This window comes from Danio rerio, chromosome 8 (genome assembly GCF_049306965.1).
Source record: "Danio rerio strain Tuebingen ecotype United States chromosome 8, GRCz12tu, whole genome shotgun sequence".
Classification (NCBI taxonomy): Eukaryota; Metazoa; Chordata; class Actinopteri; order Cypriniformes; family Danionidae; genus Danio; species Danio rerio.
The window spans coordinates 25,321,816-25,335,063 of NC_133183.1; the positions used below are offsets into that span (position 1 = coordinate 25,321,816).

A 13,248-nucleotide genomic window follows, 5' to 3' on the forward strand; every position below is an offset into this window, starting at 1 on the left:
CCCAACCCCCCCCCCCCCCCCCCCCCGTTTTTTCCCCCCCTCAATTTCTGTTTAACGGCGAGAAGATTTTTTTTCAACACATTTCTAATCGTAATAGTTTTAATGACTCATTTATAATACCTGATTTATTTTATATTTGCCATGATGACAGTAAAAATATTTGACTTACATATTTTTCAAGACACTTCTATACAGCTTAAAGTGACATTTAAAGGCTTAACTAGGTTAATAGGTTAACTAGGCAGGATGGGGTAAGGCAAGTTTTTGTATTTTGATGGTTTGTTCTGTAGACTATCGGAAAAAAAAGTTAGCTTAAAGGGGCTAGTAATTTTGTCCTTAATGTTTTTAAAAAAATTAAAAACTGCTTTTATTCTAGCCGAATTAAAACAAATCTTTCTCCAGAAGAAAAAATATCATCAGACAAACTGAAAACTCCCTTGCTCTGTGCTCTGTTAAACATTGTATGGGAAATATTTTAAAAAGAAAAAAAAAATCAAAGGGGTCCTAATTTTTTATATATAAAATCCTGGTTATATTAAAAAATCCTGGTTGCTTTAAATTTTTAAGCTGAATTAATCAAATTAACTTTATGAGTCCTTTAAAATTATATTATGTTAAAATGACTTAAAAAAGCTTGTGTAACTTATAAAATTAAGTTAGACCATGATTAAATTGCTTTAATAAGTTACAATGAATTAAAAAACATCAGTTATCATGACTAATTGATCATATAATTTTAGTAATCAGCATTTATATGCCAATTATGAAATATTTGCATAATTCAGACTTATTCATAGAACGTCTGAATAAAAAATGGCTTGTATGTCTAAGCCAATGAATATAGAAATGCTTCAAAGTATGATCAGAAAGAGTTTACAGCACACCTGGGTCTCCTCCATGGCTTTTGGGTGTCTGGCACATTTTTGATTGAGGAGCCCGATGTTTTAGCCAGCTCACTCAGTAGGCCCTTGGCGTGAGAGCGTTTAATCTATCTGTAACTTCCTGGTAAAAAGGTGTTTTGTCTCTGCATGACACAGAGATCCGCCGTGTGCCCTCATGCCCGGCCAAACAGCTGCCTGAACCGCTGGAAGCCACAGGAACAGATGGCCTTACCCAACAAAGAGGAAACCGACCTGAGGACACACAATCATTCACCTGAAAACAGTGAAATACAAAAATAGACAAGATTTGCTAATAGCCCACTTTTAAAGTTGTTATTATTTATAGGCAGATCAGAATGCTGGATAAGTGTATACTTTTACACTGAGTATTTTATAAGTTTGATGATAAAAGATCATTATTCTGTGATGTTTTATCATCTGCTGCTGTACAATGCAGCCTTGGTCACAGAGCAGGTTTAAGCATCCTCTCAACTTCTTATGTAGTAGTTTCTTACTTTATTATGATTATTAAGAACACTTTATGAAAGTTTCTTAATCAATATTTATATGTTTATTATAGCACTAGGCTAGCCACAATAAAAAAGCTAAGTGTACTCCATTGAATCGCGCCCTCTAGTGGACAAACTGACAGAACGCTGCTGTGCTCATTTCTGCTCGACACTAGTTTTTTTTTTTCTTCAATGAAACGATCTCCTAAATATGACAGTTCTCACACGAAGGAAATGCATCCTAAATAGTAAAGGCAATTTTTCTTGAAAAAAGCCAGTTTCTACTGTGAACATTTAATATTATTACTGGATAAAAATATTTTGTTTAATTGTTATTATTATTATGACTTCTATTTGTTGTAATACTTTACTACTTTATTTTCAAGGTATAGCTCACCATTTACCCGCTCTCATGTGGTTTATTTATAGGCTTCATTCTGTTGAACACAAAAGAAGATATTTTGAAGAGAGTTGAAAACCTGCAACCATTGACTTCCACAGTAGGAACAAAAAAACAAAAATACTATAGTTATAGCTTTTTTCAGAATATCTTCTTTTACCAGAAGAAAGAAGCTCAATACAGGTTTGAAAGAAAGTGAAGGATGAGTGAATGATGACAGAAAGTTTTGGTTTTGTGTGAAAAAAACTCTCTTTTAAAAAAAATCTGTTTCATGGTTATTTGTTTCAATCTAATTTTAGACTTTCCTTTTTGGGTGCTTGTATTTTTGGAATTATGATCTGTTAGATAATTTTAATCCTACTTTTATTTGTTCGCCACTTTACATTTTAACATTTATTTTAGTAAATTAATAAACATATTTATTTAGATTGATGACATCAGTTATCGCAGAAAACATTTTATTTAATTTCTCTTTAAGATCATATTTAAAACCGTAATGATGGATGTTATTCATTGTAAGTGCTTGTTGGTGCAAGATGGGCCAGTCTGAGTATTCCAGAAACTGCTGATCTACTGGGATTTTCATGTACAACCATCTCTAGGGTTTACAGAGAATGGTCCACAAATAAGAAAATTTCCAGTGAGCCAGACTGATTTGTGCTAATAAAAGACAACAGTAACTCAAATTACCACTCGTTACAACCAAGGTATGCATAATGGCGGCCATAGTCACCAGATCTCAATCCAATAGAGTACCTTTGGGATGTGGTGGAATGGGAGATGCGCATCATGGATGTGCAGCTAAAAAATCTGCTGCAACTGCGTGATGCTATTATGTCAGTATGGACCAAAATCTCTGAGGAATATTTTTATTGCCTTGTTGAATCTATGCCACGAAGGATTAGGGCAGATCTAAAGGCAAAAGCGGGTCCTAGTAAGTTTGTAAGGTGTACCTAATAAAGTGGCCAGTGTGTGTGTGTTTATAATTTTTAAAATGACAAAAAAATTAATTTTGCAATACATTACATTTTTCTTTAAAATTTGAGTATTTTGTGCCATTTGTTTTTTTTTAAATACTCTTTAAAACTGAGGAATTCTCAGTAAAACTACATTTCGACATCATTTGAAAAAAGGACTCAAAGGCCAGTTTGAGGCAAAAATGATTTGACTCAAAAGATGACTCAAGTCACTCTCAAGGCTTGTAATGAATGAACATGCTCATCATCTGCATCAGCATCCAATCCATCACACATAATGCAGTTCAGCCCTTGAGTGCAGGGCCTGCCCCAAATACCAGATCTTTTAATGAATAATATTTATATCAATAACACAATCAATAAGAGAAGGAATTTATTCGTTTGCTCAATAGATATAATTAGTGATATGTGAGAGTTCAGTTTTGGTAATTAGAAAGAACATTTGTCACTCGTTCCAGTGAAAGTGTTTGTCTGTGCAGATTTTTCTGGCATGTAACTTGTAACATTTAATCATGTGACTGCCGATGGTGAGTGACAGACTTTCAGAGGAAATCAGAATGTAGCTTATCAGAAATCAAAAACATGACATGTGTGACATTTACCAACCACAAAAATAAGAATTCTCATCAAAACAAACTTGACGTTTGGCGAGGACAGTCCCATTTATGTAAATCGCATCTTTTTCTCGGTCTGTGATCACAGCAGCCGTTTTAGTTGCTTGCTTTAAATAAGGCTTAATGTTAAGTCTCTTTATTGCAAAATGTATGTGCTTTATGATTCTTTAATTAAATAGGCCTGAATGATTAAAATGCACATTTTCACATTCAAATTTAAAAACAAAACAGGTATGAAAATGTATGAGTAAAAAAGTCATTAAAATAGTAAAAACTGTAAAAATGCTACAGTGAAAATCTGCAACCTGTTTAACAGTAAGTTTCCTTACTATATATATATGTATATATATATGTTTCCTTACTATATATATATATATGTATATATATATATATAGAGAGAGAGAGAGAGAAATAACTGTAAATTTCCCAATGATACTTCACTTTTTATGCTTTTTTGTTGACATTACTTTAGTGCTTTAAAAAAAAAAAATTTAATTAATTTTAAAATTAATTTTAAATTTAAATTTAATGTTGATAAATAATGTTTATTGCCTAACTTAAATTTTATGTGTGTTACCATGATGTGTTTAGTCCAGGGGTGCCCAAACTCGGTCCTGGAGGGCCGGTGTCCTGCATAGTTTAGCTCCAACTTCCTTTAACACACCTGCCTGGAAGTTTCTAGTAAACCTAGAAAGAGCTTGATTAGCTGGTTCAGGTGTGTTTAATTGTAGTTGGAACTAAAATATGCAGGACATCGCCACTCCAGGACCGAGTTTGGGCACCCCTAGTTTAAAGGGGTGGTCCACTTTGATATCATATTTTAAACTTTAGTTGATGTGTAATGTAGCTGTGTGAACATAAACAACATCTCTGAATGTAAAAAGTTCTAAATTCAATGCAAAGGGAGACCTTAGTTTTTACAGAGTAAGCTTAGCAAAGCCTACAATGAACGAATTTTGGGGACTACAAAAAATACTTCCGCCCCCTGTGAGATTGCAAAAGTTCGTTACTTCGCATCCAAACTGCCGTTGCAGGTAAGGGGCGTGGCCAGAGGCGATGTAACAGAAATTAACCTAAAAATGCATCTAAACACAGCTGTTTCCACAGAGCTTCGTCTGTTTCTGTATTTGGGCTTCCAAAGGACACGACACAAAGACAGAAGTGCTTAGTATTCAATAATATTTATATTCCAGAGAATTATAAAACACACAGCAAGCATGATTTGACAAAACAGCTTCCAGAATCTCTCCCAGTTCAGTGCTGGATTAGGCTAAAATCTCCTCAGCAGAAGCTGTGATCTACAATCAGTAAGTGTTTTTATTAGTTGAAATTGATCGTGACATGTACAGTGTCTAGCGTTAACGATATGCTGTAGCAACAATGTAAACAATGGGAAATGCTGCTTTGCGGGCAAATGATTGAGCTACAAATTCATATTTATCAGTCAAACTGCTGTAAACACACACACACACATTCCACCAGCACGTTCGCGTCGCACCGGACTGCACTGATTGTCTTCAGGCAGCTTTTCCATGTGTTTCACATCTCAGATAATGAAGTCGCAAAAGATATGTGGATGATTAATATTACTTACATCTGCATATTCCGGATACACGTGAAAGCCGTTGTGTAACGCATAGAGTTAAAAAAAAATACAGGTTAGCTTACCTGACTCGTGGTCGCAGCAGAATAATAAATCAAGGCTCAACAGGTTGCATCCCACATCTTGTGCTTTATTCTTCTGTCACGATATATTACTGAAAATAACTTAATCCGAGCATCAGAGAAAAAGAAAGTTCCGCACACATGCGCTTTTTACAGAAAGTTCACACATTCACTCACACAGAGGCAGACAACATTCACACTGCACACACAATGGCAAACTCTTAAAGGAGCCGCACCCCATTTTCACTCGTTACAGACACTTGTCAGATTTTATTTTAGAGCAGGCAGGAGGTTGACTGCATGTTTACACAGCAGAAAAGCGCGTGCTTTTACGGGCGTGACGTGGAGCCGATCCGCGAATAGCAGTACATTATGACGACGACCAATCAGAGTCACTTAAGGGCGGGCCTTTCAGAGGAACTAGGAAATTTGACAGTCGTTTTCATGTTAGCTGAGTAGCTGTGTATAATCAAAGTGAGGTTTATGAAAAAATAACGCGATTTTCTTTAAGTGAAACATAAGCACACATTGCTTTACATCTTATAAACACAACCAAGCCTTAATATTACATTGTGGACCACCCCTTTAATTGTCTGAATAAGTAACTTTTGTACACTCACATTTTATTAGGTACACCTTACTAGTACCGGTTTGGGCCCAATTTTGCCTTTTGAACTGCCTTAATCCTTTGTGGCATCGATTGAACAAAGAAATATTCCTCAGAGATTTTAAGCCATATTGATAAGATAGTATCACACAGTTGCTGCAGATTTGTCAGCTTCACATCCATAATGCCAATCTCCCCCGTTCCACCACATCCCAAAGGTGCTTTTTTGGATTGAGTTCTGGTGACTGTGGAGGCCATTTGAGTACAGTGAACTCATTGTCATGTTCAAGAAACCAGTCTAAGATGATTCACGCTTTATGACATGGCGCGTTATCCTGCTGGAAGTAGCCATCAGAAGAAGGGTAAACTGTGTTCATAAAGGGATGGACATGGTCAGTAACAATGCTCAGGTAGGCTGTGGCGATGGCACAATGCTCAATTGGTACTAATGGGTCCAAAGTGTGCAAAGAAAATATTTCCCACACCACTACATCACCACCACAAGGCCTGAACCATTGATACAATGCAGGATGGATCCATGCTTTCATGGTGTTGACACCAAATTCTGACCTTACCATCCAGATGTCGCAGAAGAAATTGAGACTCATCAGACCAGGCAACGTTTTTCCAATGTTGTATTGTTCATTTTAGGTGAGCCTGTGTGAATTGTAGTCCATCCATCCATCCATCCATCCATCCATCCATCCATCCATCCATCCATCCATCCATCCATCCATTAACTATCTACCTACCTACCTACCTACCTACCTACCTAACCAACCCTAGAGATGGCTGTGCGTAAAAAATCTCAGTAGATCATCAGTTTCTGAAATACTTACACCAGCATGTCTGACACCAACAAAAATGCCACATTCAAAGTCACTTAATTCAGCTTTCGTCTCTATTCTGATGCTCGCTTTGAACTGCAGAAGAGCGTCTTAAAAATGTCTACATGCCTAAATGCTGTTAACGAGCAGTGGGACAGGTGTACCTAATTAAGTGGCCAGTGAGTGTACATTGTGTTGCTTCTTATCTGCCTGTGGGAAAAGTTGTTTGTGATGTTTATATATATATATATATATATATATATATATATATATATATATATATATATATATATATATATGTGTGTGTGTGTGTGTGTGTATATATATATATATACACATACATACACATACTTTTGTAACTATGGAGACTTTGTTTTCTTTTTTCATAATACTTTTGTTCTCGTTATTACTGAACGCATGCTAGTTAGAATATTAAGGTCAAGGTTTCACATGTAAAACAAAACACTGTGAGACCCAGTTTTTAAAATCCCAGCCAGTTTCACAATGTAACAACAACGTTTGCACTTTGGTTGGTGATTTGTGTGATAAATTCTCACATATGAATACTATGTCATGTTATTTCAGTGGGTAGACTACAGTGTAGAATCAGCCTAAAACGCCTACAAATGGACCCGAATCAGCTGAATCAGAGAGCACCTAGAAGAAGAAATACTGAGTCATACTACTGAAAACACTTTGACTCGCATTTGTGTGAAAAAAGATAAATATCTACAGAGGCAGATATCCAGAAGATGCGTGCCAAGAAAATGTCATTTTTTAGAAATGCAGCCTTCCTGCTGAAGAACGAAAGGGTCAAACCCTTCACAGTTCTGGCCAGTGCAGCGGAAAGATTTTATTGGTTGCCAATAGAATGAAAGCACTTTTTCATCTTGTTTCATTCAGTGAGAATGTGCAACCGGTCTCATTTATGATATTTCATAAGCACTGTGATATATTAGTCAGGGCTTCGACGTTAACTGTTTTTGTAAATACTCTGACTAGTGATTTCCCAAAGTTCCTTTGCACTCGCTGCACTTTTATTGTTGGGAAATTGTGTTTAAAAGTATATAATTAAAGTGGATGATTGCTTGCTAAAATTGTACTTAACATTTTACAAATCATATGGAAAATATATATTAACAAAAGTATTCTTCCACTTCAGAGGAAACAGAAGCAGCTTAAGGGATAGTTCAATAAAAAATAAAAATGTAAGTTAGAACTAACCCTCAAGTGATTCTTTATTCTCTTGAACACAAAACAAGAAGGTATTTTAAAGAAAGCTGAAAACATGTAATGGCTGAATTCCATTGTAGGAAAAACAAATACTATTGAAGTCAATGGTTTCTTTAATATTCTTTTATGTTCAGCAGATGAAAGTCAGTCTAGTTTAGAACAAATAAAATAAGAGTAAATGATGACAGAAGTTTCATCACTATCACTTTAAGTAGTATTTAGATTTAAATTTAAAATAACAACAGCATAACCAGAGTACATACACAGGAGTCAAGAGAGTGCAATTCAACAACGTTTAAGACCTTTTTAAAGATGCTTTCCATACATTTTAAGACCTTATAACCACTTTTCAACTGAAGACACTGTCAGGATTTTAACTTGCAGTATGTTTACTAAATATTAATGTAAGAAACTAATTAAAAACTAAAACATTATTCATATACTGAATAACAATCTATTAAATCTAGCTAATTCAGCAGGCTGGCGCCTATAGAACCGCAGAAATAACGGTGTTGCCTTGGTTACAGCAGTAACCAGTTTGCAGATTTAAATCAGGCAAACTTTAGCCTACAACCATACATTGCATAATCAAAAATGATGTAAAATTTAATACCTTGCAAAATAGCATTTAAGACTTTTTAACACTTTTTAAGGGCCTTAAGTTTCTCTCCATTGATTTATCAACTTTTAATACTTTTTAGGACCCTGCGGACACCCTGATAACTAATGAATTTAAAGGGTTAGTTCACCCAAAAATGAAAGTTCTGTTGTTAATTTCGCACTCTCCCAAGAGCTTCATTCATCTTCATAACACACACTAAGATACTTAATATCTCTCTGATCCTCCATAGACATCAATGGTCCAGAGAGGTTCAGTGTCCAGAAAGAGAACTGAGGTTCAACTGTAATCATAAAGTTCCAAGAACACTTTTGTGCACAAAAAAAAAAAAAAAAAAATGTAAAAAAGCTCTTCGATTTTAATCGAATTTTGTGATCTGAAGATTAATGAAAGTCTCAGGCTGTTTAAAAAGTGTGTGGTTCTAAGTAACAACTGTTTTTTTGTTTTTTTTTTGCCCAACCTTTTCGTTTTTTAAAATTCTGATTGCCATTTTTATCCAGAAAAGATCCCCTCACTCTTGTTTTTACCCAGAACAGGACAGGAAGACACCGGCTGTCAACTAAAGCACAAGGTAGAACGCTCTGCTCTTGTTAATGATATATTCTCAACTTAATATTTAATAATTGATGACAAAGCAGACCATAAGCAAGCTATAGATTATGATATTTGCAAAATATCCTAAATTTATGTTTTGATCAAATGTGTGTTCATGCAAATATTATAGATGTATGTTGGTTTAAACAATTCCAACAAAATGAAACAAAAAAGTTCCTAAATTAAAAAAGTTCCTAAAATAAAAGTTGGTTTTGTTCATTTTGCTTTAATATATGAATATACAATATGCTGTTTACTTAATTTTGTGTTGCAATATTTACCAAAATCATTTTAAATATTTTCTGTTTAACACATTGCACTCAAACATTCAAACATTAAAGTGGGCGGATGAACGACTGCAATTATGGTCACTTTTGTTTTCTTTCCCTCAAAAGAAAGTGTGTGGTTCAAAGTAACAACTGTTTTTTGTTTCATTTTCTGCATGAACAATTTGTTTTTCTAGCATTATTACAGTGTTAATCTCTCTCTTTTTTATTCCACAGAAGACAGCAAGTCATACAGGTTTGGAACGACATGAGGATGGTATGTCGAACAATGACAACATTTTTATTCTTAGGTGATTTATCCGTTTAAAGTTTTGTAATGTGTCAGATATTATTACACTTCTACAAACATTGTCTTGGTCTTCTACTGTATTGCTTTCCCTTTATTCTGCATTATGACTGTCTTCTACCGCATACAGTAGGAGAGAAATGACAATAAAGCAGCTTTCAGTTGAAGTATGGCTCAGTAAGAAGTCCTTGACACAGATAATGAATTCTCTTTTCCAATTGTCTCTTAATTATAGTTATTAGAGTGACACAAAATAAAATAATAAAAATCGGCTCTTCTTTCTGTTAAAAAATATTGAATTAATATTGTTGTTTATGTAAGGACACAAAATAAATGACAAGAATAAATAACGGCTTTATGCCCAATGAAAACTTTCTATACTGTGTTTCTCTTTAAATATATTCTCTCTTGAGACAAATAAAAAAACATTTGGCATTTTATGTACTGGATTTTACTGGAAGTATTGATGCTGGAGTCATTACCGATTTTTATACATTTAAAAAATATTCAAGTATATAGTATAATTATGCTTTTTTAAATGCAGTAATTAATATAAAAACAAAAAAGTACATATCTCTTAACTAGATATCTATTTATAAGTCAAAATAATGCAGAAAGGATGCTGTCCGGAAACTTAATTGTCTCTTAAAGGTCAAATACGAAATGATTTTTATTTCCTTTCGTAATTATTCTTTTCAAATTGCAGTCTTTTGGTTGATACCAGATAAACAGACATTGCACATTGCGCTTTTGTTAAATGCTAGAGTTGTTTGTGAATATTCACTGTTGATCGTGGAACGTTTTGGCCCGTTTCCTTTTTGATGACACTGAGTATTTTCTGGGTATAAATAGGTGCTGGATACTAAATTCTGCCAATGACACGCTGTATGTGGGAAGGTTCCAACTTCAGGTGAGTCTTAAAATGCAACATCTGTATTCTGTGAAAGATGAACAATTTCCTATAGTGCAAATGAGAATTTTTTTTCCCTTATTTGATGCAATATGGCATGATGTAATTATTACGCATTTGCTAATATTTTCCACATGCAGTCAATTTGTATGATTAATGATGTTAACTTCATATGTATTGACGATTAATTTCTGTCCTGACTGTATATGGAAAAAATAGGAGATCTCTTGAAAATGGTGATTTTGTGTGGATTTATTAGATGTGAGTTTGAGTAGAATATTTTTTTTATTCTATAAATGTCTGATAATATTTATTCCAAATTTGAAAGAGATAATTTTGTCATTTAGAGAATTAACTTTTTTCCAGAAAATGACAAATTGATCGAAATTTAGACGACAAAAGAAATAAGTTTGCAGAACAAAAACAAACAAAACAACAACGCCACTTAAACACACACTTGTGTTGTGGTCTCTTGATTTTTCCCTTAGATTCATATAGATCTATTATTTTTCTTTCAAATTGTTATCGGATCTTACAGTATAATTAATCTGTGTAATTGTTCTTGTAATCTGCTTTATATAGTCACTGTATTTCCATTATAAAATTACAAAACAGAAATTCAATGTTTCAGCTTCAGCTTATTAATTTAATAAAAATTTCATAGATTTAAAAAAAACTTTATGGACCTAATATGTATTAAACCCCCTGAATTATTAGCCACCTGTGAATTTTTTACCCAATTTCTGTTTAACAGAGATATTTTTTTTCAACACATTTTTAAACATGATAGTTGTAATAACTCACTTCTAATAACTGATTTATTTTATCTTTGCCATGATGACAGTAAATAACATTTTCATTCATTCATTTTCCTTTTGGCTTAGTCCCTTTATTAATCTGATGTTGCTACAGCGGAATGAACCGCTAACTTATCCAGTATATATGTTTTACACAGTTGTTGCCCTTCCAGCTGCAACCCATCACTGGAAAATTAAATAATATTTGAAGACACTTATATACAGATTAAAGTGACATTTAAAGGCTTAACTAGGTTAATTAGGTTAACTAGACGGGTTAGGATAATTCTGCAAGTCATTGTATAACGATGGTTTCTTCTGTAGACTATCAAAAAATATAGCTTAAAGGGGCTTATAATTTTGACCTTAAAATGGTTTTAAAAAATTTAAAAACTGCTTTTATTCTAGCTGAAATAAAACAAATAAGACTTTCTCCAGAAAAAAAATATTATCAGACATATTGTGAAACTTTCCTTGCTCTGTTAAACATCATATAGGAAATATTTTTAAAAGAAAAAAGGTTCAAAGGTGGGCTAGTAATTCTGACTTCAACTTTGAATAATGTTTTTTTTTTTTCCTTTTAGATGAAATGAAAATATACTTTTGGTAACCCAAAACTAACCGTAACCCTAAAAAGACAGAAAGACATTTTACCGTTACCTGAAGAATTTTTTGCACGTAACACAAATTGTCTTTCATCTTCAACAAGAAAACTCAACCCCTAAAAAACTGACGTATTGGTCTTTCTGAAGTTTGTCCATTCTCAAAAGAATAATAGTTCTGCACGCCATGATCTATGACCTCTGAAACAAACATTGCATCTACTCCTTTGATGTGAGATTTTATCTTTCACCTTTCTTTTTTTAAATTCTGATTGCCATTTTTATCCAGAAAAGATCCCCTCACTCTTGTTTTTAACCAGATCAGCACAGGAAGACAACGGCTGTCAACTAAAGCACAAGGTAAAGAACGCTCTGCTAAAAATTGACTTGTTTATGAGATATTCTCAACTTAATATTTAATAATTGATGACAAAGCAGACCATAAGCAAGCTATAGATTATGATATTTGCAAATTATCCTAAATTTATGTTTTGATCAAATGTGTGTTCATGCAAATATTATAGATGTATGTTGGTTTAAACAATTCCAACAAAATCAAACAAAAAAGTTCCTAAATTAAAAAAGTTCCTAAAATAAAAAGTTGGTTTTGTTCATTTTGCTTTAATATTTGAACATACAATATGTTGTTTACTTAATTTGACATCCCTTTGTACTATAATATTTACATATATAATGATATGCGTGTTGCAATATTTACTAAAATCATTTTAAACATTTTCTGTTTAACACATTGCACTAAAACATTCAAACATTAAAGTGGGCGGATGAACGACTGCAATTATGGTCACCGTGAGTCATTTTGTTTTTTTTTCCCTCAAATCTTTGTAACGCCTGTTTTACAAAGACTAACAAAAACCTATTTTATGTGGTAGAGATGGAAAGGAAAGTAGATGACAAATATTCATTGGTATGTAGTTTCACTTAAATTCTTCTGAGGCAAAGCTGAAGTTATGTGAAAAGAGGAAAAGAGTGGAGTGTGAGTAATATTCCATTGCTCGATGCCGTGAACCTCAAAACTCAACTACAAATAGCGTGACAGGCCACACATTGTCTAGAAAAGCAAATGATTTGGAGTAATAGTGAAACAATTTCAAGTGTTTGTTGCTTTTTTTTCAGTGGATGAAATTAAAACTAAAATGCTTTATTTTTAGGAACTTCACTTGCGTTTGCTCATTTGACTAGTGCAGAGGAGTGCAAAGTAACAAATGCTTTTATTGTTGAGACACTCTAAACTGAACATCATTACTTATATCCCTGTTGCATCCCTCGTGCATGTTTTTGCAAAATGCAAAGTGTGTGTGTGTGGTTTCCTGAGAGGTGGTGAGAGGTTTGTGTTTTGTATGCCAGACAGACGTCATGCATATTTTGGGTTCAGATTGCAAGCAATTGTCATGTTTAAGTCTAGAAATTTTAAACCAC

General features: G+C 33.7%; 1 protein-coding gene across 6 annotated transcripts in view; it reads left to right on the forward strand.

The window, feature by feature from the left end:
• foxp3b (forkhead box P3b) overlaps positions 1–13,248 on the forward strand; it is a 47,390-nt gene that overhangs the window by 20,862 nt on the left and 13,280 nt on the right. For 4 of the 6 annotated variants that reach the window (XM_073910366.1, XM_073910367.1, XM_073910368.1 and 1 more), the window contains 4 exons: positions 8,864–8,903; positions 9,430–9,503; positions 10,352–10,409; positions 12,129–12,168. In XM_073910366.1, coding sequence (XP_073766467.1) covers positions 8,864–8,903; positions 9,430–9,503; positions 10,352–10,409; positions 12,129–12,168 — 212 coding nt within the window. Of the gene's footprint in view, positions 1–8,863; positions 8,904–9,429; positions 9,504–10,351; positions 10,410–12,097; positions 12,169–13,248 lie in introns of all 6 variants that reach the window. The other 2 variants (XM_073910370.1, XM_073910369.1) reach the window with 1 other exon arrangement.